Here is a 27,223-nt window from a genome sequence, read left to right on the forward strand (position 1 = left end):
GTTTCATGCTGCTAAACTGGTTTGTGGACATACATACACCGCTGGTATTTCAGCTGTATGGGGTAGGACGTGTCAGCCATTGATATTTTTGAAGGGTTTCACAATACTAAAATGAGCAGATCACATTTCGAAACTCAAGTTCCCTATTGCTGAGTGACTACGTCTATTATCACCTTGATTGAACTCAAATAGCTAAACAGAAATGTATCCTCAATTACTTTTTTTGCAACTGACAGACAGTAAACAGTAAAAACTTTTACTGAAGAGTAACATTTACTCTTTTTCAGCAGAGCAGTTTACATTGTAAAACACTGATACAATTTCAACTGTATAATATAGGGGAGTGCATCCACATACACACCCTTAAATCACACAAAGTAGTAGTATATATTCAGAAATATATGAGTGCGGTGATCCCTCAACTCATCTTTGGGCCACAAGACCATCTGCTCTTGAAAGGACCCATATAAGCTTAAAATATTATATATACATTGATTAAGTGTCTCAGTCTAAGCACACTGATTCAAGATCAGTTTTACGCTTCAGAGCATAACCACTGAAGGAACGCTGAGATGTTTATAAGCTGTAGTAAAGACCCAGAAGAGAAAGATCTTTCACATTGGTGTCAAAGGTCACGAGGAGCCCTGCCTCTTTTGACTGACCACTCGGAGCGTCTCGAGCTGCTGCGCTCGCTCGCTGTGGGCTGTTATCAGGTTCTGGTTCTCTTCCGTAAGAATCCTGTATTCCTCCTCCAGTTGCACAAACTCCATCGAAGCCTTTTCGTCCTCTAGCAGCTCAGCCATGAGCTCTTTCCTGAGAATGACACATATATAATAAAACGTTATACATGACCATTCATTACATAACTTTTTTTAATGACTGTAATGATGATATGAAAGGTGTGTGCTAAAATAACAAATTATGTGGCTTGGGTGTCACACACATGACTACAGTGTTCCATGCCCAAAACTATTTTATAGGAAGTGAACCTGTTGGCACCATAGCTTTTGGTAGCTGGGTTGAAACAATCTAAACCGGGGAAAAACAAAACATTTTTATTATAGACAGAACTGCAGACGTCTAGATGACTTGTCTGTGCTTTGTAATGTTTCTCTAGCTCACAATGACACTGAGTCAGCAGGTGATCCACTCTGCTTTGCCCTTTCGACCAAGTTAATCGTTCGAGCAGGGTTGTAGTGTGATGACAGGCACGTTTAAAATGTCGAAAAAAGGGTTAAAAGTGACTATAATCACACAAGGATGAATCAGACACAAACTGTATATATACCATTAGGGAACATCAGCGAATGGTTATGAGTAATAAATCTGCAGAAAATGTACAGGATTGATTTACAGTATATTCCTGAACAGCTGAGTTTGGCACTTTATCCGAACTCAGTGTATCTGAAAAAGTTAATGTGTTTTTCTCCTGAAGAGAAATATATATATATATAATTACCACTTGATTAATCTCCTGTTCCAACACATCCTAAAGGTGCTCTATAGGACTGAGATCTGGTGACTGTGGAGGTCATTCGAGTATAGTGAACTCATTGTCATGTTCAAGAAACCAGTATGAGATGATTTGTAGATTCTGCAGACCTCGGTTGTAACCAGTGGTTATTTGAGTTACTGTTGCCTTTCTATCAGTTTGAACAAGTCTGGCCATTCTTCTCTGGCATCAACAAGGTATTTTCCCACAGAACTGCCGCTCACTGTTCTCTTTTTCAAACTATTCTCTGTAAACCCTAGAGATGGTTGTGCGTGAAAATCCCAGTAGATCAGCAGTTTCTGAAATACTCAGACCAGCCCATCTGGCACCAAAGGCCATGTCAGGTTCAAAGTCACTTAAATCACCTTTCTTCCCTATTCTAATGCTCAGTTTTAACTTCAGCAGATCGTCTTGACCATGTCTACATGTCTAAATGCGATGAGTTGCTGCCCTCAGCCCCCCTAATTGTCCACTCAGCCCCCCTGAAAAATTTGCGATTAACTGTAATCTGTACGAATTTGTGATCGCCTCAGTCCCCTTTAAAACTCCCATGAAAAAGGTGGCAGGCTTCGGTCCCTCCTCCTCTTTTAGTCTGCCTTATTTTCCATGTTATCTTCATGAATGAAAATGAGAAATGTAGATCTTCTTTTAAGTGAATTTTACTGCACAACTGTAGAGGTAAAAAAAAATGTTTATAATATTACATGTTTAAAAAATATTTTTCTTTTACCTTTTTCACCCCTGATGAGTTTGCATCTCTGCATTTAAACTGCTTATAAGAGTAAATGACAAAGACAGAGAAACATCGTGTGAGTTATTTCATTCAACTAAATATTGACCCAGAAGGTGATTGTGGCATTTATTAGCCTTAGAGTAAATCCATTTGTGGTTTTCGATGTCACTTTGAATTATAAAAGTGGAAAATTGATTCATGTGCTATTATATTTTTTTAATAAATTCACACACACACACGCACAATATATATATATATATATATATATACACTACCGTTCAAAAGTTTGGGGTCAGTGAGAATTTTATTTTTATTTTTTGGAGGAAAGAAATCAATACTTTTATTTATCAAGGAATAATTAATTTGATCGAAAGTGACAGTAAAGACATTTATAATGTTACAAAAGTCTTTTGAACTTCCTATTCATCAAAGAATCAAAAAAAAAACTGTACAATTGACAGACCAACAACTGTTTCAACATTGATAATAATAATAAATGTTTCTTGAGCATCAAATCCTCATATTATACTGATTTGTGAAGGATCATTTGACACTGAAGACACTGACACTGGTGATGCTGAAAATTCAGCTTTGATCACAGGAATAAATTACACTTTACTATATATTCACACAGAAAACAGCTGATTTACACTGGAATAATATTTAATACTATAACTGATTTTTGTTGTATTTTTAATCAAATAAGCGCAGCCATGGTTAGCAGAAGAGAATTCTTTTAAAAGTATTTAAAATCGTACCGACCCCAAACTTTTGAACGGTAGTGTATATATATATATATATATATATATATATATATATATATATATATGTATATGCCCTCATTGGGGGCTGATCCCCCCAATTCTGAAATCCTAAAATCGCCCCAAATTGCTGCCATATGATAGGCTGATTACATATTCATAGTTATGTTTACAAAACATATACTACTATACTAGGTGGTTTGAAAAAAAGAAAAGAAAAAAGGTGTTGTTTGCAATCTTAAAATGTGGAGTATATTCAACTTGTTAGGCTTTACAGTGCACTTTCATTTTCATCAAAGTGTGGTCTTGCTATGTGAATGTTAAAAAACAAAAAGCCCTGTATACCACAATACAGTATGTCAACTCTTGTCATGATTACACAGGAAACTCCAGACAAATGCAACTTTGATCAATGATCTGCCTGTTCATAGTTACAAAGATGTGTGTTTATATGTATAGGCTACATACTGTATCAGAATATATTTATTGATTGTAGAAAAAAATAGCACATTAATAGGCTGGTTAACAGCTCTGAATCTCAGTAACATCATGAATTCATGTATTGAGCTTGTGTTTTAAGTTATTTTTAAAGCTTACTTTCTGTCTTCCAGCCAGGCGATTTCATGTTTCACCTGGTTGAACTCATTGGCCATCTTGCAGTGGTCTTTGTACACTTCTATGGACTCCTTTAGAGACCGACACGGCAGCACCGGCTGTTAAAGGTAGAAACGTAATGACATTATTACATTTACATAAAACTGTAAGCGTTTTATTTTTCCTAATACTTCAGTACAAACCACAATTGCTCTTTTTTAAAGAGTGAATTGACAAATAAAGTATACTTTTGCTACAAGAGTGACTGGGGATAAATTGAGGAACTTTGATTTTTTCTTTTCTTTGTGATGTTATATTTGGATTGTCTGCTACATCCTGGAATATACACAAAATCGTCATACAGCCTGACAAGAAGGTTTCAATCAACAGATGGAACACAATATGTGGAAACATTAGTGAGACACTTGACTTTTTTTAATTCCTTTTGTGTCAGGAACTTCTTCTTTCGCAATGACTCACGGCACAGTCCTACAGAATATCATCCACACGACAAAGCGCTTCAACTTCTCCCAGTTTTTCCCCTTAAGTGTGTGTGGGTGTATCTGTGTGTTTGCAACCCAGTGTGTGTTGTTTTTTTCAGGTAGGACAATTTCAGGTTTCAGATGGGGAATCTTCCTTAAACAGTCCTTGTCACATTGACCGGCACTGATATTCTAAACACCACGTGGCATTGATAATCCATCATAGCCTATATCATCATAACAATGACAAACCAAATTTGAATGAAAACACAATCATTTCATGAAAAAAGAAAATATTTATAGATTGATAAACAATAGATTGATAGATAGCGCTTACAGATTTATGATCTACACACTACTCAGTGCAGTTCATGCCTCATAATGTAAGCTGTAGCATGTTTGTATGAATAATGTACTAGTTATGAGGAAATGTCAAACCCAACCCTTCATGTCAGCATGAAACAGCATTGTCAACCCATACTTCCGTAATGTAGCATATATTTGAGTAAAACAATATATATATACAGTGGAAAAAAATTGTAGGCCAGCAGGACATTTTGTCCATCGGGAATTGATTGGACTGTGAAAAGTTGGAGGACATCACCCGAAAAAGAAAAGCAAGTTATCACATTATGGAAACAAGCATTTATTTTTCATACATAGATTGTCCAAAATAAGACCAAAAATGGTATATTAAAACTAGGGCTGTCAAATGATTAATCACGATTAATCACATCCAAAATAAAAGTTTGTGTTTACATAATATATGTGGGTGCACTGTGTATAATTATTTTGTATATATATAAATACACACACATGCATGTATATTTAAGAAAAAAATATTATTTATATATAAAATATTTATATTAATATATAATATAAATTATATATAAATCTATTTACAGTATATACATGAAAATATTTCTTAAATATATACAAGCATGTGTGTGTATTTATATATATATAATAATTATACACAGTGCACCCACATATATTATGTAAACAAAAACTTTTATTTTGGATGTGATTGATCACGATTAATCATTTGACAGCCCAAATTAAAACCGATGTGTCACAAGGCCCTTTAGTGGCACAATTATTTTATTTATTAATAATTAATAATTAAAATAATTATTATTATTTTTACTATTAAAAATGACATGCTTACCTTTAAGAATGTAAATAAGTTCAATTGATTTCCTGTTTACTGTAGTGAGAACTTTAAAAGTAACCGATGCCATCTTGTGGTCTAACAAAAGCATTGCTAAAATATTCCCTCTTTGAGAAAGTTTGATCCATGAATTAATTAACCGAATAAATTGTGTAACATTATGTGAAAATAAGAAGGAACAAATGTCCTCATCCAAGGAATAGACATCAATGAACGCTATTAAAAGGATAGTTCACACAAAAATATCAATTCTGTCATCTGTCATGTTCCAAACCTGTATGAATTTTTTGCCTCTGTTGAACACAAAATATTTTGAAGAATATGGGTAACTAAACAGTTTATGGTCCCAATTGACTTCCATAGTAGGCAAAAATATACTATGGAAGTCAGTAGTTTCCTACAACTGTTTGGTTACCGACATTCTTCAAAATATCTTCTTAAGTGTTCATCAGAGGAAAGAAATTCATACCGGTTTGAAACAACATGAGGGCAAGTAAATGATGACAGAATTTCCATTTTTGGGTGAACTATCCCTTTAAGACAGCAGTATATTATTTCCATGTTGTTTATAATGTTGTGGGTGGATGTGATACTATTCCTATCTGATTTAGCTTCTTTCCTCATGAATCTTACATGCAGGAACATTTCACTGCACCCTGCCTCACAAACCCACCACTTACTTACTCACACACACATTATCATTAATATCAGTACAGTGGATTAAGCCGTTTCTGCAGTTTTTTCTACGCCAAAAGTCACACCATGACCCCAAACCATTATTATCAAATACAGTAGTTGTGCACCTTTAGTTGTGAGATATAGCTGTATTCTCTATGCAGCAGACTCTGTAATTGTATTCCAAGCATACAGCAAAATAGATTATTAATAACTTTACCTGCAGGCGCTGCTCAAGGTCAGGGAATGATGGAAGGGGATCCTCTGCATCTTTCAACTCTGAGAGGAAAAGAAAGCCAGATGAACATGTCTAGTATGAGAATGCTAATGTTTGAGATCTTTACTCCAAGGCCTTAGTGGTGACATCTATATCCATCTAATCAGCCGAATCATACCACACTTCACATGACACCACAGAATGTCCAGTTAGTTGTTTACACTGATCTAGGTCCAGTTTCCTTAGAGTAAACATTCACATGGTTATTCGCCTGGAAACTGGTTCCGGATCAGTGCGAAAAGCCAAATTCGAACACCACCTGTTCGACCATGGGGTCTAAATCCTAAACGGACAGATTGAAAGTAACTATCTCCCATGTTGTTCGCATTGACTTGTCTGTAACGAGCACTCTGACAGACAGCTTGTCTGTACTGATTCCCGCCATGCCAGCTATGAGCTACAGTATGTCCAAGCGAGAATCCTCTGATGCAGCCAGCTAAAAACAGGCCTGTTTACAGTCATGCATCAGCCAAACGGCCAATTAAAAGATATATATACACATTGAAATTTGCAAGGGTATTATCTGAAACATGATATGCACATTATTCCTGCAGAATGTGGCCAGGTGGGGATAACATGACAGTTTCATGTAATTTTGGCTGATTGAATGCATATTGTTTTGAATGCATATTGTTTTGATTTAGTCTTTAATTTCACTGTAAAAAAATAAAATAATAATTATTTATATATATATATATATATATATATATATATTTATAATCAATAAGTTATGACAACATATGTTTTTACATTGCTTTAGTTTAAATCATCAAAATAAGTTAAGCAATTTTCAACTTTTCTATACAAAATTCAACTAATTTTTTTAAGTCGGTTAAAAAGTAATTTAAGTTAAAATGACAAACATCCAAGTTGATTGTACTTAAAAAAAAATAAGGCAGCAACTTAGTGTTCAATTTAATTATATAGTTATTTAGTATATAGGGCTAGGGGACACACACACACACACACACACACACTCTCTCTCCCTCTCTTCTATAAATACAAAAATAGCTGCTAAAATTAATCACAAAGCCAGTTTAATTATAGTTTAAGCCCGATATGTACTGTACATAATTATATGTGTGTGTGTGTGTGTGTGTGTGTGTGTGTGTGTGTGTGTGTGTGTGTGTGTGTGTATTATATATTATTATTAGTTTAGGTTATTTTTTGTCATGAAAATATTTTATTTTGATTTAAATTTAAATGGTTATTAAAATTAATTCTAATATATTTTAGCTTCAGTTTTTCCCAGTTATCATTATTTTATATATATAATTATTATTTATTTAGCTATTTATTATTTTGAAAATGTAAGTTTCCTTTTTAATTAAGTTTTGGAGTCAGGAAAATTCATTTTAGTTTAGCTTCTGTTTTTCACAGTTATGTTCATTTTTATTTATTTATTTCAGTGAAACTAAAAAAAATCGTTTTCGTTTTATGGTTTCATTAACGACTGTTGTGAATTACACAAAAGGTTGTTCCCTCGAACTGCGTCGGTGACGACACTAGGGGAACGCCCTTCAGCGTAGCGCGTCTGAATTCATGAATGAAATCGAATCCAATCCTATTGGCGTTGCGTGATGACGTAGCGAGTGACGGCATACACGGATGTGTACAAAGGCACGCCGGCACAAGCAAAGTCAGCTTTTTGCTATTCAGCAAGCGCTCTGTGTTGTGAAAATCAGTTTGTCCTATTTGGTGTTGTTTGTCTCAGTTCTGATTTATTGTAAAATGAGTGAGCAGTTTAAAAAGTGTGTGTTCCCATGCCCTCGCTTTATCACGGCTGGGGACACACACGAGATGTGTGTGGCTTGTTTAGGAGTGCAGCACGCCCAAGCAGCTCTCGAGGGGGCTGCTTGTGGCCACTGTGATTCTCTCTCTATGAGAGTGCTGCGTTCCCGTCTGGCTTTATTTTCTGAGGATGGCCAGATGCGCGCTCCCCGCGGTTCGGGTCCCGCATCTGCCGAGGCAATGCGGCGGCTTAGATCGTGGGGCTCGCAAAGGGAGCTTTCAGAGGGGATCGGGACTGCCGAGGCACTTTCCCAATCCTCATCTGAAAGCTCAGATTCCCCTATCCCCCGTTCGGGAGCCCGCTCCGCGGCTTCTCCCGTTCGGGATGCAGACCCAGTGCTGCAGCTGTCTGATTCTGAGGAATTAGATGTGCTCAGCATTGTGGAGGGGGATCTGCATGAAGCACACACACACTCAAACTGCGCCCAGCTATAATGAGCTTTTGGAGGTTGTGACGCGGGCTGTGGCCAAGCTGCATATTAGTTGGCCACAGGAGAGGCAGGAAGAGCGAGTCAGGAGCAAACTCGACGACCGCTTCCTGCAGCATCGCGCACATCCTCCACGCCGGTCTCTACCGTTCTTCCCGGATTTACACAACGAGTTGTGTAAATCCTGGAACAGGCCACTTTCAGCGCGCCTGTCTAACCCCCCGATGTTGAACTATAGTGACATTATGGGGGTTAGAGAGAATGGTTATGGGACGATGCCTCGGGTTGAGGAAGCTCTAGCCAGTTACCTTTCACCCGATGTTGCATCGTCCCTTAAGACACCGGCACTGCCCTCCAAGCCATGTCGTACTACATCTGCGTTGGTGGGCAGGGCCTATATGGCGGCGGGTCGGGCTGGTGCGAGCCTGCACACGATGGCCATTCTACAGGCGTACCAGGCCGACCTCTTAAAGGACATGGACCAAGGCGAGGGTCCTACTATGGAAGATATTGCTGAGCTTCGTAAAGCCACAGACCTGTCTCTCCGGGTTACCAAGGAGACGGCCCGCGCCATCGGCCGCTCCATGTCAGCCCTGGTAACCACGGAGAGGCATCTGTGGCTTAATCTCTCTGGCATCAAGGAGAAGGACAGGGCCTTTCTTCTTGATGCACCCATTTGTACCTCTGGTCTGTTCGGCGAGGCGGTTAATGCTGTCGTCGACAGATTTCAGGACACTAAAAAGCAGAGTGAAGCATTTAGGCAATATCTCCCTCGCCGGTCGAGGTCTAGGAAGTCGGCTGCTAGAGGGTCAAAACAGCCACAGCCGTCATCTAGCTCCTATCGCCAAGGCCAAAGAGGGAGTGTTGCTTCTAGAGGTCCCCCTCAAGCAGCTTGGGACTCTGGGCAGCGCTCTCACCCACAGCCTTCTGGAAGGACGGATCTGAGGACCGTCATCCAGTCCAGGAAGGTCCAGAGAGCGACCGAGGTCCCCTCTCTCGTCGGGCCCTCAGGAAGCTGGCGTCAGTATCCCGCCGTCTCTGACGCATCGGGACGCGCCAGCTTCCAGCGAGCACACGCTGTCTTTTCTGCCCCAAAGGCTTGCAGTCAGACAGCGTTCGCGCTCGCACACTGTGGGTCGTTGTCGGTTTTCCCCTGCCGGTCTTCCGCTTCAGGGTGCCGCCAAGGGCTTACACAAAACACTGGACACCAGCCCCGAGGGGCTGGTTCCCTTGGTGAATTTCGCAGAGGCATGGCAAAACCTCACGAATATTTCTCCATGGGTCCTGCGCACTGTGGAAATTGGGTACAGACTGCAGTTCCAGGTCCGCCCACCAAAATTCAACGGGGTGGTCTGGACGTTAGTGCGCCCAGAGCAGGGTCTGGTGTTGGGACAGGAAGTCAACTCGCTGCTAGAAAAAGGGGCCATAGAGCGTGTTCCCCCACTAGTCAGAGAGTCCGGGTTCTACAGCCGGTACTTCATAGTTCCAAAGAAGGATGGAGGGTTGGGTCCAATTTTAGATCTGAGGCATCTGAACCGGTCTCTGAGGAGATTCAGGTTCAAAATGCTCACTATTCCCATTATCGTGAGTCAAATCCAATCCGAGGATTGGTTTGTCACGATAGATCTAAAAGACGCCTACTTCCACATCTCCATCCTTCCATCTCACAGGAAGTTCCTAAGGTTTGCTTTCGGGGGCGAAGCTTACCAATATCGGGTTCTTCCGTTCGGCCTAGCACTCTCCCCTCGCACCTTTACCAAGTGTATGGATGCAGCTCTAGCACCCCTGAGGCTCGAGGGCATCAGGGTGCTCAATTACATCGACGACTGGTTAATACTGGCACAGTCGAGAGAGCTGGCGATTCAGCATCGAGATGTCGTCCTCGCCCACATCCAGAGCCTGGGGTTGAGACTCAACACGAAGAAGAGCGTGTTGACACCAGCCCAGAGAACCACGTTCCTGGGAGTGGTGTGGGACTCAGTCACGATGCAGGCACAATTGTCTCCTGCTCGGATCGAGTCTATCCTGACCTCAGTGTCCAGGATAAAGCTAGGCCAGGCCGTCACTGTCAAACACTTTCAGAGAGTGTTGGGTCTAATGGCAGCAGCGTCCAGCGTAATACCTTCTGGCCTGCTGCACATGAGAGCCATGCAGTGGTGGTTAAGAGCCAAGGGGTTTTCCCCGAGGGGAAATCCATTCCGCTTGATAAGGGTTACGCGCAGATGCCTTCGTTCCCTATCAATTTGGAAGAAGGCTTGGTTCTTGTCCCAGGGTCCCAGGCTGGGAGCGTCGTGTCACCGGATATCTATTTCGACAGACGCCTCCCTCACGGGCTGGGGCGCGGTCATGGACGGCCGTTTTACGAGAGGTCTCTGGCAGGACCAACATTCCTCTTGGCACATAAATTGCCTAGAAATGTTGGCGGTGTTCCGGGCTCTGAGGAGCTTTCTGCCAGACCTCCATGGTCGCCATGTCCTAGTAAGATCCGACAACATGTCGGTGGTATCTTACTTAAATCATCAGGGGGGTCTGAGGTCGCGCCCTCTGTGCAGACTGGCGCATCAGATCCTCCTGTGGTCCCAGCGGAGACTGTCGTCTCTCAGGGCGATGTATGTCCCGGGGGACCAGAACCAGGGAGCAGACATGCTGTCGAGGCAGGGGCTGAGGCCCGGGGATTGGAGACTCCACCCCGAGGTGGTGGAGTTAATATGCGAGAGGTTTGGCCCAGTGGAAGTGGACCTATTTGCGTCTCGAGAGACGACACACTGTCCACTGTGGTTCTCCCTCACACATCCAGCCCCGCTGGGGTTGGATGCCATTGTGCAGACGTGGCCGAGGCTGCGTCTGTACGCCTTTCCCCCAGTCGCTCTGCTCCCAGCAGTTCTGGAGAGGGTCCGTCAGGACGGAGTCAGCCTACTATTAGTAGCCCCGTTTTGGCCGGCCCGAGTATGGTTCTCAGACATCATCCTGCTTCTGGCAGGCCCGCCATGGCAGATCCCTCTGAGGAGGGACCTGTTGTCTCAGGCGGGGGGCTCAGTTCTCCACCCTCGGCCCGAGCTGTGGAAACTGTGGGTCTGGCCCCTGAGGGGGCACAGTACCTAGAAGCCGGCCTGTCAGCAGAAGTGGTTGAAACTATACTCACTTCCAGAGCTCCCTCCACGAGGAAGTTATACGGCCTTAAGTGGAATGTATTTTCCATTTGGTGCAAAGAGCGTAATTTGGACCCAGTTCACTGCCCAGTGGCTTCAGTGCTGGAGTTTCTCCAAGACCGCTTTTCTGCCGGGCTTACCCCGTCCACACTCAAGGTTTATGTGGCTGCCATTGCGGCTTTCCACGCTCCTCTGAGTGATGGTCCTCTGGGGAGGCATCACCTGGTCGTACGTTTCCTCCGTGGAGCCTGGAGGATGAGACCTGCGACTCGCACCAGGGTTCCCTCTTGGGACCTGGCAGTGGTTCTCTAAGGGCTGGCCGAGGCCGCCTTCGAACCATTGGAGTCGGCTGAGGCCAAGAACCTTTCGTTTAAGGTGGTCTTTTTGTTGGCCATTACTTCTCTGAGGAGGGTAGGAGATCTCCAGGCGCTCTCTATTTCCGGTGGGTGCTTGGAGTTTGCTCCAGGCAACATTAAGGCCATCTTACACCCCAGGCCCGGCTATTTGCCCAAGGTGCCATCTAATGTGGCACGGCCTATGGTTCTGCAGGCATTTCATCCTCCACCTCATGTGACGGCGGATGAGGGGAGACTTCATCTGCTCTGCCCTGTCAGAGCACTGCAGTGTTATATCCAGAGGTCTTCCTCATGGCGGAAGTCGGATCAATTGCTGGTGTGTTTTGGGTCGCCCAAGAAGGGGCTTCCCGCCTCTAAACAGACCATCAGCAACTGGATCGTTCAGACTATTTCCCTGGCCTATCAGGTGCGCAATTTGCCTTCACCTATGGCCGTGAGGGCTCACTCCACCAGAGGAATGGCGTCCTCTAGAGCCCTCCTTTCAGGGGTTTCTATCCATGACATATGTGAGGCGGCTGGCTGGGCCACTCCGCACACATTCATGAGGTTTTACAGTCTGGATCTTCCCTCTACACCCGGTGCACGAGTGCTTTCGTCCTAAGTTGTGGCTGAAGACAGCTTCACACTAGGATGAGCGGGGTTCGTTGTGGCATAGTGGGTATCTCGTTCCCCTAGTGTCGTCACCGACGCAGTTCGAGTTCCCTCGAAAGGGAACGTCTCGGGTTACGTATGTAACCCTTGTTCCCTGAGAAAGGGAACGAGACACTGCGTCGGTTCGCCACACCTCACCCTGCTTGGAGCACTTGCTTCATAGCAAAGAGCTGACTTTGCTTGTGCCGGCGTGCCTTTGTACACATCCGTGTATGCCGTCACTCGCTACGTCATCATGCAACGCCAATAGGATTGGATTCCATTTCATTCATGAATTCAGACGCGCTACGCTGAAGGGCGTTCCCCTAGTGTCGTCACCGACGCAGTGTCTCGTTCCCTTTCTCAGGGAACAAGGGTTACATACGTAACCCGAGACGGTCTACATGCTTCAAAACAAGTTTGTATGGAATTATGGGAAAGACAGATAAATATAGTGTGTTTATGTGTTGGGTTCTATTTGTGTTCCACTTTTGGGAAAGAAGGAAAAGGACGCAGGGCAAAGTAGCGGCGAAGCGTGAAGCATTAAATGCTTTTAAATTTAGGCCGGTGTTCTAAAAGCAAATGAGTGAATCATGTAGCAGTGAGGTATTAAAACAGAAACCTGATGCTGCAATGCCCAGGCAGCAGCTGCCAACAAAGCATTTGCCTGAATAGCTGTAAAACACTTTGACAGCACTGTTGACTTTGTGGCTAGGTAGATATTTTGTTTTTAAGATGCCAGAGATCAACTAAAATAGAGGGCCACCTGTTTCTTTGTAAAGGATGGCAAAAGTTGAATTGATCCCACATAAGAGGCTTTAGGTAGGTTTTACTTGTTGCCATTTTGGTAGAAGTCACGCATCGCACGGACCGAGCAGAGCGAGGGGACGCAACCCTATTTTAGTCTCTCATTCACAGTGTCAAACACATGATCTAAAACAATCATTTTCATATTCTTATTAGATGCCTTGCCTGAGGATTCGTTGAGGCTGAAAGCGATTCGTACTTCAGGTTTATCTGCAGAGACTCGTCGAGTTGAGGTGATCATTTATTCCTAGAAAAAGAGCAGATTTGGATTAAACAAGGGTGGATCTAAACCTTATGATTAATCTCAGAAGTATGAGATCAGCAGCCTTTCAGGGGGTCATGAAACGGTTTCATCATGTGCCCAAAGTTGCATCAGGGCTTAAACAATTGAAGATAAATCCCCTTGCAGCCAGCAAATGAGATCATACTTCTGAATTGGTTGCACAGTGTTTCTTATGAAATCATATTTGTGTATGTTTATAGTAATACTATATTTAATGTGCTAATGCTATATTTTATGGCTGAACATTAAGGAAGACACAAGTCCAATGTTAATGTCATGAAATAAAGAGGCTATAAAGCATAACTTGTTGGCTACTGTAACTTTACTTTGTTAAATCTAAAAGAAGATTCTCAAGAAGTTGAATTTGTTTCATATGATAATATGAGACAATAAAACTCCTTACCTGACAACGGAAACGTATTTACAGAAAACTGTCTAATAAAAAAAAGTTGCTCAGCAAAAGACACAAAGCTGAAGACACTCCATTGAGAAGCCTGTAGATCTTCTTGACCTTTTTATACTGTAAAAAGTCACATTAAATCAGTAATAATCCTCGTAGTGTAAACTGAGAAGCAAGAAGCAGGTTCACAAAACACAGCCAAAGACAAGACAGATCTTCAGCAGGAGGCTGTCAGAGTGGCACTGTGATTATGTGTGTGTGTGTGTGTGTGTGTGTGTGTGTGTGTGTGTGTGTATGTGTGTGTGTTAGACGGACACCAATTAAATGGCTCAGATGGCATGACTTTACACTAGAACAATGTCCACTTCTCCAATCAGCTTTGAGTGACCCACACATTGACAAGAACAATGCAAAGGTTTGATTTTCAGTGTAATTGTGTCCTTTGAAGATGGTTAGGGTCTGTGATTTGTAGTTTTTTTTGTGTGTGTTTTTGAACGATAGGTTTTTTTTTTGTTGCTTTTTGCTTTTTTTTTTTAAATAATACAATAGTCATCTGACAATAATCATCTGTGCAATCATTCAGTTGTGTACATCCAATTGTGTTACTCCCCTCGAGTTTTAATAAAGGCTAAGTCGTTCCTGGGTTAGCTGCTATTTATTTGGTGACAGAATCTTCCAACATGTCTTTACATGTTCCTTTACTGCTACATTTTCAGAACTGGTATAAATAAACACAGAAAACGTAAACTAACCTTAAATTCTTGACATATTTGCAGACAATATTAAACGAAATCACATAGGAAACTAAGAAATAAAGCATTTACAGTATATGCCATGTAAAATATCTTACTTGGCTTGTTACAAACACAGTCGCATAACAACACAAATAAATGACAAGTAAATAAAAATATAACGTTACCTCATTGGCCGCATGAACCCGAGAGGGTAAACTTAGGTGTATTCATCTTCACGCTTCACCGACAAAACTTATGGATAACTTTACAATCTTCTGAGGCTTTCAGACATCAGGCTCGTAAGCCGCAGCACATCTCTCTGATCTTAGCGCGTGCACCCATACAGCGTCCTCATAGCAACAAACTATACTTTCCACACGGAACAAAAAATAAGTTCCCTCCTTTTTTCACAAAGTTTTTAACAAAAAGAAATAAACATGAAATTATTATTTATTGGCCATAAGACATTATTTATTTCAATCATATGCTTTTTAACCTCTTATATATTTATATTTGAACTGTGAACCATTGAACTGAAATATATGTGTTGCCTTTGAAGGTAGCTACAAATTGTTTAAAACAACAGTCACACAGAGAGAAAATATAAAAAATATAAAGATATTTATCTAAATAAGTAAAAAAATAAATAAAAAAAAGAATTCATTTAATCAAAAATAAAACATTTAAAATAAACAAATACGTAAATATAAGGCTCAGAAAACTATTTAGAAATGTCTTATGCTTTGTATTATATATATATATATATATATATATCAATATCAATATCACTTTTAATCATTTAAATATTTTTTAAAAAAATAACGTTTAAATTTGTTTATGTTAAAAGCATCAAATAGTACATTTAGGCCTATTTCAGAATATTAGACTATATAAGACTCTATAATGTTAAACAAATGACAATAACATGGAAAATATATTTATGTTGTATTCATTTGTCATAGTCATTTGTTTCTGTTCTTATTTTATTACTGAGTGTTTACTAGCCTATTTACTTATTTTATTGCTGACTGTATACTTGACTGTGTAAAGGAATAGTTCACCCACAAATAAACATCATAATATGGTAAATGTGGTATTTTAATAAATAAATTAAAATCTTCACAAATTTTGGGAAATTATCAGTCAATTTGATCGCAAAATTATTTATGATTAATGAATATTAAATAGCTTGCTTTTTTCAGATTTTCTTCTGGGTGGGCACTTAATCGGCGCTCCACTATCTCGCCTCTCTGGATCGGTAATCCGTGTTTCTGCTCTCTACTGCTGCGCCTGTTCTTTCTTAGCTGCATGCTTCCATCCAGTGCGTTGCAGCCTCACCCTGCATCAGTCTAATATCCACCTTATCTGGTCAAAATGGCTCTTCACGTCCCCAAAGCCCCGGGCTTTGCCCAGATGTTAAAGGATGGTGCAAAGGTAGGGCTGCTGAAACCGTGTTTTGCTCGTATTGTGTTGTTTTTAAGAGCACACGCAGTGACTTCCCATAGATGTTTCTAGAACATGGGCCTCATGCCGTCCAACTAACTTACCGGTAAACCTACCAGACACTTGAGACTTCAACTGAATATTAACGTTTTGTACAAGGTCGTCAATAACATTCGGTCTTCATGAATTAACGAAGGTTAGATAGTGAATGGGTTCCGTTAGAAAGTAAGTGATGTATGAAGTTAGCATGTTAGCTGAAAACATGTGCCACTGACAGACACTCCTCACACTTTCATCACTCATCCAAATGTCTTGTAATCATACAGTAATAAAAAAGGAAAATGCTTTTGTTAAACTTCAGAATTACAACACTATTTATTTTAAATCTACAATTTTATTTCGTTTCTATAAAAATGACGTTTTATGCGGTTCCTCATTTCTCTGCGTATTCGTTTGTTTATATGCTGATCAGATCATTTAACTTAGTTATTATATTTAGCACAATAACTTTTTTTAAAAGATTCAGCGTTTGCAATTAACTTTTGTAAAGATTTAGATTGTAAATATTTAGCGTTTGAGATTTCAATTTGTTTTATTTTAGATTTTCACACCTTTTATTTGTTCTGACAAATGTAGTTTTGATGAGCATCAATATATACAAAACAGATGTCAAAAATGCTATTCTTTCTGATCCATCCGTTTTGTTGTCTTTAAATGATATAGTAAGGGTGTGCAAATTATTTTTTTAGAAATCATAAACTTCATTATAAAATTATTGCACAATGAGAGCAAAATTGGCCCCCATTTTTTATTATGCTATACATTATGAAAATATCAACTTATATGGCTGATCTCTCACTGCCTAGTATTTACGTTTAAATACTTTTAAAAAAGGAAATCAGGATGCGTGTCACTTCAATTTTGTATTTTAAAACCACTAACAAACCCCACATGTTTTATGTTTTCAAAATATGAAATTACTTTTGTCTTGTTTGTTCTTCACAATCAGCACTATTCGGGTCTTGAAGAGGCTGTTTACAGGAACATCCAGGCATGCAAGGAACTGGCACAGACCACAAGAACTGCATATGGACCCAATGGTGAGGCTAATTAATTTGTTTAATGTGATGTCTTGGACCTTTTTTATGTGAAACTACTGGGTTCTGACTGAACAGTGCATGTTTATTTAATTCTGTACAGGTATGAACAAAATGGTCATCAACCACTTGGAGAAACTCTTTGTCACAAATGACGCTGCCACTATTCTGAGAGAGCTGGAGGTAAATATTAGTAATTGTGATAAACTCATTAATTGAAGGTGCAGTAAGTGATATCTGAGAAACACTGTTGAAAGTGGATCGGACCGAGAGCAAGGACTGGGCGATAAACAATATCATATAAAGATCGCAGTAAAATTTATGTTGATAAAGATAAGCTCTGTATATTTTTTCTTGATATGAATTAATCTAACAGCCCATCACACAGCAGAAATAAATGTGACAACAGCCAGTCAGTGCATGTCACTAATAAGGGATTTCTATCAGAGTTTCCGCTAGAAAAAAATGGTGCCGGTCAGAGTTTTCATTTCACGGACATTTTGATGATATGCCGGTCAAATATCGCCTCTTAATTAGTCAAGTTGAGGAAAACTGGAGGCAGGCTATGTAACTTAAAAAATGACATAATCAGGCCGTATTGAATGCAACATGTTTATTAGCCTAACTTTCAAATAGACGGAAAAAAAACATGAACGTCCGATTGGCGTCAATCAATTGGTTTCACATTCATAGTTTAACAAACCATTCCCCCGCCCCACATAAAATATCTGAATAGTAGCCTATTGTTTTTACTCAAGCGAACTTAATTATACTCTCTCAGTAGGCTATGTCTCATTTAGCTGGTAACATTTAAATTGGCCACCGTGAAATGACTCCTTGTCAAATGAACTGGAACAAACAAATGACTAGGGTCATAACATTGTCTCGCGTCATTTTAGGCTACTTTTTACGCTGTTTTGCGGTGCTGAATTGTGCAGCTGCCGACTTAAAATCGAAACTTCCCAGTGTCTCCACAACTTGCAATGCGCATAAGCCGCGTAAGGGCCTGTTCACATATCGCGTCTTTTGCGCGCTCAAGTTCGTTATTTCAAATGTATGCGCGCTCATAATGGAAGCAACACCCTCGTTTTTTCCAAGCGCGTCCGCGCCGCATCGAGATGAAAAACATCTCTGTGGATTGAGGTAGGGCTGCTATTTTTATTTAACGAAAAATCTTAGTCTAACGGGGAAAAAATTGCCAGTTTTTTGAAAGCTTCGTTCAAACGGATTCAGTGTTTTCTTTTTGTCATCTTAATTTGTTCATTATTTAAATAAAAATTTATATTTAGTGTTGGCCAATTTTATGTTTTTTATTTGTATTATTTTGTTTTTCTCTGTTGTCACTGTCAGAAATGTTGCATGTGTGTGAAAATTTGATTTGAATCCGGATTCTGTATGCTGCTGTTTGCACTTTGCACGTTAAAATGAACCCTTTGATAAAAAAAAAAAAAAGTTTGTATTTTTAATGGGTCACAGATACGCGTCAATTTTATTTTTATTAAATGCCAATTCAATATTATCTTATCAGTTAACGGTTAATAATCGATTAACGAGCGGCGGTTGTCGGTCGGGAAAATTAACGGAAATGAGCATCCCTACTGGATACATTTTGTTGAAATAATGACGGCGAGGGCATCACGTCGCAGGCTTACGGCATCGATAAGAGGAGCGGTGTCCGAAGACTCAATGCTTGTAAAATGGCAAATAATCCTTCTGATCGGTCGGTGTATTTTTGCTTTATACATTTTAGGCTTATTCTCAGATTCAGATTGTGTTAGGGGGGCGGGATTATTAGGCCATTTTAATCGGACAATTTGACCGGAGAGATTTAATTTTGTCGGACATTTCATTTTTTTCCCGGCCAATATCCTGTAATTACCGGACAACGGAAACCCTGATTTCTATGTGTCTGTGTGAATGAATGGCGTGGTTTTGTTTGATACACAATCTCACATTCAAGTGATACACTCAGTGTTTTCTGCATCTGCTGTCTCAATATATGAGGACATGAACACATGAACTTCATTTCCAGAGACGCTTTGAGTCACTTCACGAGCTTTTCACCCTTTCATTTGAGAAAAACTTGCATCAAATTCACACTGAAACTAAAACTGAAAGATCTTCATGAAAGATCTTCATGACAAACCTTCAAAATAAAAGTTTGGTTTAGCTTCAAGAAATTATGATAGAAATATATCATTACGGTATACTTAATGTACTTCTAAAAGTAATAATAGGCCCAAGCCAGAAGGCATGAAAACAGACACAGAGGTTGCATTGTTTTTGCACCATACGTGAGTAACATCAGTTTGTATATTTCACAGAACCGAGATATGCTGTTGTAATGTTAGCTTTAGTAACAGGACAGTTGTCCAGAGCTGCAGTGCTGCTTGCGACTAACAACAAACTCTTGCTTGAATATACTCTGTGTAAAGTATATTTTTAGTTCTTTCTTGTTGTTCGTTTAGTCATATTTGCTTGTTCGCATGTTCATGCATTTTGGGGGCGGAGCAATGAAGAGAGGGTTTGTTTGGGTTGATTTCAAATGTCAGTAGTGTTTCACAGAAATCACTTACTGCATCTTTAATGCTTATAATTTGGAAGAATATCTCCATTTATTGTGTCTATTTTCCCCTCCTCCCAGGTTCAGCACCCAGCAGCCAAAATGATCGTGATGGCATCCCACATGCAAGAACAGGAAGTAGGTGATGGCACAAACTTTGTGTTGGTGTTTGCTGGTGCTCTGCTGGAGCTTGCAGAGGAGCTGCTGAGGATGGGCCTGTCCGTTTCAGAGGTCAGTAAACCACAAATCTAATGCAGCATGTCACTATGCACTAATTTTCATTAATCAGAATAAATCCAATCTGATTTGAGATTCAGAAAGTTCTGTTTATAAGAAGCCTAAAGATTGCAATCCGATCTGCATTACATTAACTCAGTGGGTTTAATGCCTCCAGAGATGCTGAGAGTATATAAATGTTGTTTTTGACATGATGGTATGTCTAAAAAGAAAGCTGACATTTATATCAAAAGAGTGTTTTTTTTTTTAAAGCAAATATGAATTGGCCATTGGATGAGACTGAATTAGACATGTGACCTAATAAACATGCACATGTTCATAGGACCTAAAACATGCGTAATCATACCCATCATGGTGCCGCACATGTGCTCAAGGTATTTTTGAATCTGATAGAGAAAATAGTAATAATTAATTTTGTCCTGTTGATTGGATCAATCCAGGTCTACACCACCCCCCTCAATCCAATTAAACATTTTTTTTGGATCCAGCTCAATCAGATCAATTTAGGTGTTTACATGAAAGCTTTTCAGTCCAATTGAGCCATCAATCCAATTATAAAATGATTATTTGGGTGCATGTAAACGTAGCTATCTACTGTCAGGATGGAGGTTTTCATTATCTTTTAAGCTAGTTTAAGAAATCCTTTAAAAATGAAATTGTGTATTTTGATAGTCTTGGCAAATTACCAAAGTTTGGTTCTCACAACTTATGTAATAGAAATGAATGGTTGAATGATTATTTCATAATGTGTTGACCTTGCAAGTTAATGCCAAGTTGTTAACTATATAATTTATTTGCATTATAGATAGTTTATTTGCCTGAGCTGATGATTATGTTGATTTATCCCAGGTGATAGAGGGCTATGAGATGGCATGTAAGAAAGCTCTGGAAATTCTGCCCGATTGCGTCTGCTCGTCTGCTAAGAACCTGCACGATCTGGAAGAAGCCACGGCCATGATCCGCTCTGCTGTCATGAGCAAACAGTACGGCAACGAGGACTTCCTGGCCAACCTCATTGCACAGGCCTGTGGTAAGGCATGAATTATTTGGGGTAGTCTGGGTAAGTTAATTGCAAAAGTGAATTGTGTGATATAATTTTAGGGGTCGTTTTAATTTTATTATTATTTATTTTACAGTCTCTATATTCCCTGAGTCTGGCAATTTCAATGTTGATAATGTAAGAGTGTGCAAGATTTTGGTAAGTATAAAGTTTAATAAATAAAATTTAAGCCATTGCTTTAAACTAAATGATTCCTAGAGTACCTGTGGGTCATTGTTTTTGTTTTGTTTTTGTAGGGCTGTGGACTGAACTCATCTACTATGCTTCATGGGATGGTATTTAAGAAAGAGACCGAAGGAGACCTCACATCAGTGAAAGACGCAAAGATAGCAGTGTTCTCCTGTCCATTTGACTGCATGACTACTGAAACCAAGGTAGAAAAAAGCTAATTGAATTAGATTAAATGTCTTTATACTGTCTATCTTGTGTCTCTATGGCTGGACAGTATTTTCTTTGTGTGATGTTCAAAAAAGAGCAATAAATCACATTCTCCTTTTTTATTTATTGCTGTTCTGGATTTCTTCCTTCAATATTTCTTTCTGATGTTTCATAGGGCACTGTACTTATAAAGAATGCAGAGGAGCTCATGAATTTCAGTAAAGGAGAGGAGGACCTGATGGAGCTCCAGGTGAAGACTATTGCTGATTCAGGGGCCAATGTGATTGTGACAGGGGGCAAAATTGCTGATATGGCCCTTCATTATGCCAACAAGTACAAGCTCATGGTGGTCAGGTGAGAGAGAGGAAGATCCCTACCTTTTTTGTGCAGCTTGATTCAACATTTTTGGGCTTTTTAAATGAGAATTTAGCTATATGTCTGATATTTATGAATGCTGTTCGTTCTTCACCAAGACTGAATTCAAAATGGGACCTCAGAAGACTATGCAAAACTGTCGGAGCCACTGCGTTACCCAGATTGGTGAGTTAATCTTGATTTTCCAGGCTGGATTAGAGCTCTACTTCACTAGTGCCACTGTGTGTAAAGCAGCGAGTTGGTGATAAGCCAGTTCGCATCATTATGTTTGCTCTGTGTCAGTGTCTCTGTTGTTAATTTTTTTTCTGGACAAACAGACTCCGCCGACTCCAGAAGAGATGGGACGCTGTGACAGTGTTTACCTGTCCGAGGTTGGAGATACGCAGGTTGTGGTTTTCAAACATGGTAAGAAAAGACTGGAGTAATGATGCTGAAAATTCTGCTTTACCATCTCAGGAATAAATTTCATTTTAACATATATTAAAATGGAGAACAGTTATTTATTTTTTACTGTATTTCTGATCAAAAAAATGCAGCCTTGTTGATCATTGGGGTGAAATGAGTCACTCACTGACAGGGTTCCCGCGGATCCTTAAAAAGTCTTAAAGTCTTAAATTAGATTTTTAAAATTTAAGACCATAAAAAGTCTTATAAAGTCTTATTTTTACTTATGAAAGGTCTTAAATTTTAGATGACACTTTGACTTAGACATATCTAAAAGCTTTCCAAATTAAAACTATCTAATTAGCGTACGTATTTTTATTTATTTATTATTCTATCTTTGTGGATTTACTAGTTCACGTGACATTTCGCGTCACTCGCGAGTCGCGGCAGCATAACTGTCTCCTGCACGCGAGAGGAGAGAAAGAGAAGAAAGGTCGTAAATGTCAGTTCAGTTGTAAGTTCATTCTTTATGTGCGTATGGTGTGCGATGTGTATTGTCTATTATGATATTGTAATCATTGTTTTAACAATGTACGTGGCACTGCGAGCTGACATTGCATTTCTCTCGTGCTTTCACTGCGTGATGTGTGCAGTGTAACTGTTATGTCCCCAAATTAGTTTTTGTCTTATATTTATATCATATTATGTTCTTATATTAGAATATCACATCAGAAAGAGTGCCGTTTTCCCGTGCACAATTCCAAGTGTGATATTTGTTATACAACTGTTAAATTAACAATAAGTTAACATTGAAACTACTTTTTAGACACAATATTGTTAATATTGTTTGTTTTCCCTTTATTTCGCCGACTATAATTTCTAAATGAAACCGTAGCATAGTCTCAATGCAACCGACAGCGATGGTTTCTTGACTGAAATCCGCGTTTTGAACGAATCGGTTGAATGAATGACTCCCTCAACTCACTTACCGGTATTAAGACAGTGATTTGCCGCTGCGGTTTCATATTTAAAGTACCCTTTAAATAAAACGTTAAAATTAGAAATCATTTCATATTTAAATATTGAATATTGATTTAAAAATATATATCTCATAGCTTTATTTATGCAGTTGTAAATGGAGTGTAAATATATTAATGCCACTTCTGATGCCGCTTCTGTCACCTCTGCACTGCAAAGATGGATTTTGATTGAATGATTTAATTTGACTGGTAACAGTGGTACTGTATGATTATTATATAATTAAGTATTATTGTATAATTACTGTATAATTTAATTTGAATGATAGTATTTGACATTAAAGGTGATGCATAACTCTAAATAAGTTTAGAAAAAATGTCCATAAATAGGTGAAAATGCCCCTGAAAAAATCAATTTAAGCTGGCAAATATTGCCCCTTAATCAAAATATTAATTTCTGTCACTGCTGTGAACCGACCACTGCATAGAATATGAAAAATATGAATATCTTCGTGAGTCAGCTGTCAACAACAGACCTAAACCAGCCATGGCACCAGCACAAAAACACAATCAGTAAAATATCATCTAATTATTATCAACAAAACGTTGAAAATATCAAGATATATTTGTCAATACTGCACAGCCCTAATGTACGGTATTAATTTTGATTTCTTAAGGTCTTAAAAAGGTCTTAAAAAGCCTTAAATTTGACTTTCAAAAGTGTGCAGGAACCCTGACTGAGTCTTTGTGACTTGTTTTCTTGACATTCTGTAGCTTGATTAGCAAATGTTGCTGTTTGTAAATATTGTTGTTTGGTCTGGGAGTGATGTATCCAGACAGCTCATGCCATCTCACTCCTATTTCTAGATAAAGATGATGGTGCCATCTCTACTTTAGTAATTCGTGGATCCACAGACAACCTGATGGATGACATTGAGCGTGCCATCGATGATGGTGTTAACACCTTTAAAGTCCTTGTCAGGGTGAGCTAGTTTAAAAATCCACCATAATCCAATCCACTTCTAACTAAATCATGAAAAAAATGTGACTAACAGAACTATGTCCCCTCAGGATGCGCGTCTTTGTCCAGGTGCCGGTGCCACTGAAATTGAGCTTGCGAAACACCTCACCTCCTATGGAGAAGTAAGTAAATCACTCTTTTTCATTTCCTTTTGCTGTTGGCACACCATTAACAGTGAAAATAATTTGAAAACGTCCTCTAAAGTCTTGCCCAGGCCTGGAGCAGTACGCCATCAAGAAGTTCGCAGAGGCGTTTGAAGCAGTGCCCCGTTCTCTGGCTGAAAACTCTGGCGTGAAGGGCAATGAGCTGATCTCCAAACTCTACGCCACACACCATGAGGGCAACAAGAACTATGGCTTTGATATTGAGGTGAGGGGCCCGCAGCAAACGCTTGCTTTGTAAGGGCTACAAGTATAAACCGCAATGGGAGAAGAGAAGCTATTTATAATTTAGAGGCAGCAATCCTGAAATAAATAGAGAAGGTCTCTAAATCATGCATTTTAAATAATACATTTCAAAGTCAGGTTTTATACAATTTAAGGCTACAAAAAGTCTTAAATGGTGTAAGAATTGTCTTAATTATCATTTCAAGAGGTCTTAAATTTGGGGACAGAAAAATGCTAATCACCTTATGGTTTAATTCGAATATTAATCTTCAAAGGGCGATTTAATTGAGCGCTGAGTCGTTTCAAAGTAAAAATGCGGCGCTGTTATGCATTTTACAGGCTTGTAGTTTCACAGCGGTTCGCAGTTGAATGGATGCCACACATTTATGCAAGGCGATTGCTTATGATATACTGTTGATGAATTATGGCAATGTTTTCCTTAAGGTGTTTGTAATTTGTTTATATCGTACCTGCAAACTTGTCGCATTTCTAAAAATGTATCTAAAATAAAATCATTTATCATTTTGAACTCATCCCTTTTCATAAAAATGGTTTAAAGGCTGAAATGTAAGGTTTTATCATTTTATAAAAACCACTTTTTAAACCATTTAGGGAGAGGGGCCTGCGGTGAAGGACATGTTGGAGGCTGGTATCCTCGACCCATACCTGGTGAAGCACTGGGGCATCAAGTTGGCCACAAACGCAGCCATCACCATCCTCCGTGTGGATCAGGTTAGTGCTTCACTTTACAATTATTTGCATATCATTCAATTTCTTAATCCATCCATATTTATCAATTCAGGTGCTTTGTTAGCCTGTTTTTTCTGCATTATAATCTGATGTGTGTATGCCAGATCATTATGGCAAAGCCAGCAGGGGGACCCAGAGCCCCCAAACAGCAAGGACACTGGGACAAGGACGATTGGGAAGACGAACCAGAAAAATTTGATACACATCATTGATAAGAAATCAAAATAATAGCAAAGGTGCACAAACAAAAGCCACTGTTTGGAGTGCTTAACCACTGGAGTGAACCGGGTTGCATGAGCACTGTGTGGAAATTCACCTTGAATTTGTTGTTGAAATAAGTTTAGCCTGACTGCAGTCTTTACATCACAGATAACAGTTATGCTGTTTTAATTTGTATTAACACATTGAAAAATATTAATTCAGATGGTTTTTATCCTAGAACTTTTTAATTGGATCATTTAATCCTGAAAACCAAGAGATAATGATTGGACTGGTTATAATGGTTGTTTCATAACTATCAGTTTTAGATCTAGGATTGCACTTCACAAGCATCACTAACTTCAGTCTCTGTGACACTTTGAATGTCATCTGGGGATTTTGGTGCAGTTTACTTGCATGCCGCATGCACTAAAAACACTTTTTCCTCAGGATGTTCCCCTGCTAACGTTTGCACTGTCTTTACTTTTTTTTTTCTTTTAAGTGTCTGATTATGTCTGCTTCTCCTCCACAGATTATAATGGCCAAGCCGGCTGGTGGACCCAAAGCTCCACAAGGAAAGAAGGACTGGGATGAGGATGACTGATGTCACTAGCCTGTGTGTCTCTCTCTGTCATCGTCTTAGCTTTTCAAGTGTTATGTATTTAATATCTTGCCCCATTCTTTTTGTATTTTTTTTTTTAGGAGAAGCCATCCACATTAACAATGAGTGGCTCTGAGCTGTTTTTCTTGTCCCAATAAAGGCACTTGAGCTGTCAGCATCCTTGTCATTTCTTTAAAATAATTCTTGGTGTATAACAAAATGCAGCGTAATTGCAACAGTTTGATATTCTTGAAAATTACAGCTATTATATTCATCCAGTTAAATCAACACTATGACTCTACATAGTAATGGGAGTCCTTGCCGCACTATTTTTGTGCAGATTGGATTATTATTGTGCTGAGTTGATTAAATCCTTTGCCCAAAAAATATAGGCCTTGTTTCTCAGACAGGGTTTAGATTAAGCCAGGATTAAGCCTTAGTTCAATTAGGACATTTAACAGGGTCCCCGCGGGTCCTTAAAAAGTCTTAAAAGGTCTTAAATAACATTTTCGCTTTTTAAGGTCTGAAAATGTCTTAAAATCTGAAATTTCCAATAAGGAGGTCTTAAATTTCACGTACGGACCTTAAATTTCTTGTAGGAGACAACAACACATTACAGACGGTGTTTACGACCGTTCATGCTTATGGTCGGGTTGCCAGATTTAAATAATTAAATCCCCAGTCAGAGCTTTTCTGTTAAAATAACACGCTTTCTACCCGGTCTTGTCAATAGTATCTGGCAACCATGCTCGCGCGCGCTCTCTACACTGCTGAAGAAGCGCGGATGATCTGAAAACACTGACAAGTAAGCTGGAGTTCAGTGATCTTCATTTGAGATTTTCTACTTACATTAATTAAAGTGTCATTCAGTTGGTCTTTATTCTGTCACGAGCCGCTTGCGCTGTTTGTGTGACTAAATCTGCGATCAATACAGGCTGATATCCAGCAGTGTTTTTAATGTTGATCATATTATTGCATATTATTGCTATT

The 27,223-nt window shown here is 39.5% G+C and overlaps 2 protein-coding genes across 3 annotated transcripts; one reads left to right on the plus strand and one right to left on the minus strand.

The window, feature by feature from the left end:
• Positions 1-240: 240 nt before the first annotated feature.
• On the minus strand, positions 241-14,172 carry map3k7cl (map3k7 C-terminal like). Its single transcript, XM_056247753.1, has 5 exons — positions 14,033-14,172; positions 13,512-13,593; positions 6,129-6,187; positions 3,584-3,699; positions 241-813 (listed from the first exon to the last, which is right to left on the minus strand). Exons 2-5 carry the CDS (start codon positions 13,585-13,587, stop codon positions 633-635), a joined length of 432 nt encoding a protein of 143 aa, XP_056103728.1. The 5' UTR covers positions 13,588-13,593; positions 14,033-14,172; the 3' UTR covers positions 241-632.
• A 1,864-nt stretch (positions 14,173-16,036) lies between these two features.
• cct8 (chaperonin containing TCP1, subunit 8 (theta)) lies at positions 16,037-26,408 on the plus strand. Of its 2 annotated transcripts, XM_056247726.1 has the most exons (16): positions 16,037-16,197; positions 17,216-17,306; positions 17,407-17,486; positions 19,948-20,097; positions 20,953-21,133; positions 21,240-21,301; positions 21,400-21,537; positions 21,717-21,895; positions 22,015-22,081; positions 22,234-22,321; positions 24,145-24,260; positions 24,349-24,420; positions 24,503-24,667; positions 25,297-25,416; positions 25,539-25,670; positions 26,165-26,408. In XM_056247726.1, exons 1-15 carry the CDS (start codon positions 16,138-16,140, stop codon positions 25,644-25,646), a joined length of 1,677 nt encoding a protein of 558 aa, XP_056103701.1. In that variant the 5' UTR covers positions 16,037-16,137; the 3' UTR covers positions 25,647-25,670; positions 26,165-26,408. The 2 variants fall into 2 exon arrangements, with proteins under 2 accessions (XP_056103701.1, XP_056103702.1); XM_056247727.1 differs by lacking the exon at positions 25,539-25,670.
• The last annotated feature ends 815 nt before the right edge of the window (positions 26,409-27,223 follow it).

Source organism: Rhinichthys klamathensis, unplaced genomic scaffold, assembly GCF_029890125.1.
Source record: "Rhinichthys klamathensis goyatoka isolate OS25496 unplaced genomic scaffold, OSU_Roscu_1.1 h1tg000050l_1, whole genome shotgun sequence".
NCBI lineage: Eukaryota > Metazoa > Chordata > Actinopteri > Cypriniformes > Leuciscidae > Rhinichthys > Rhinichthys klamathensis.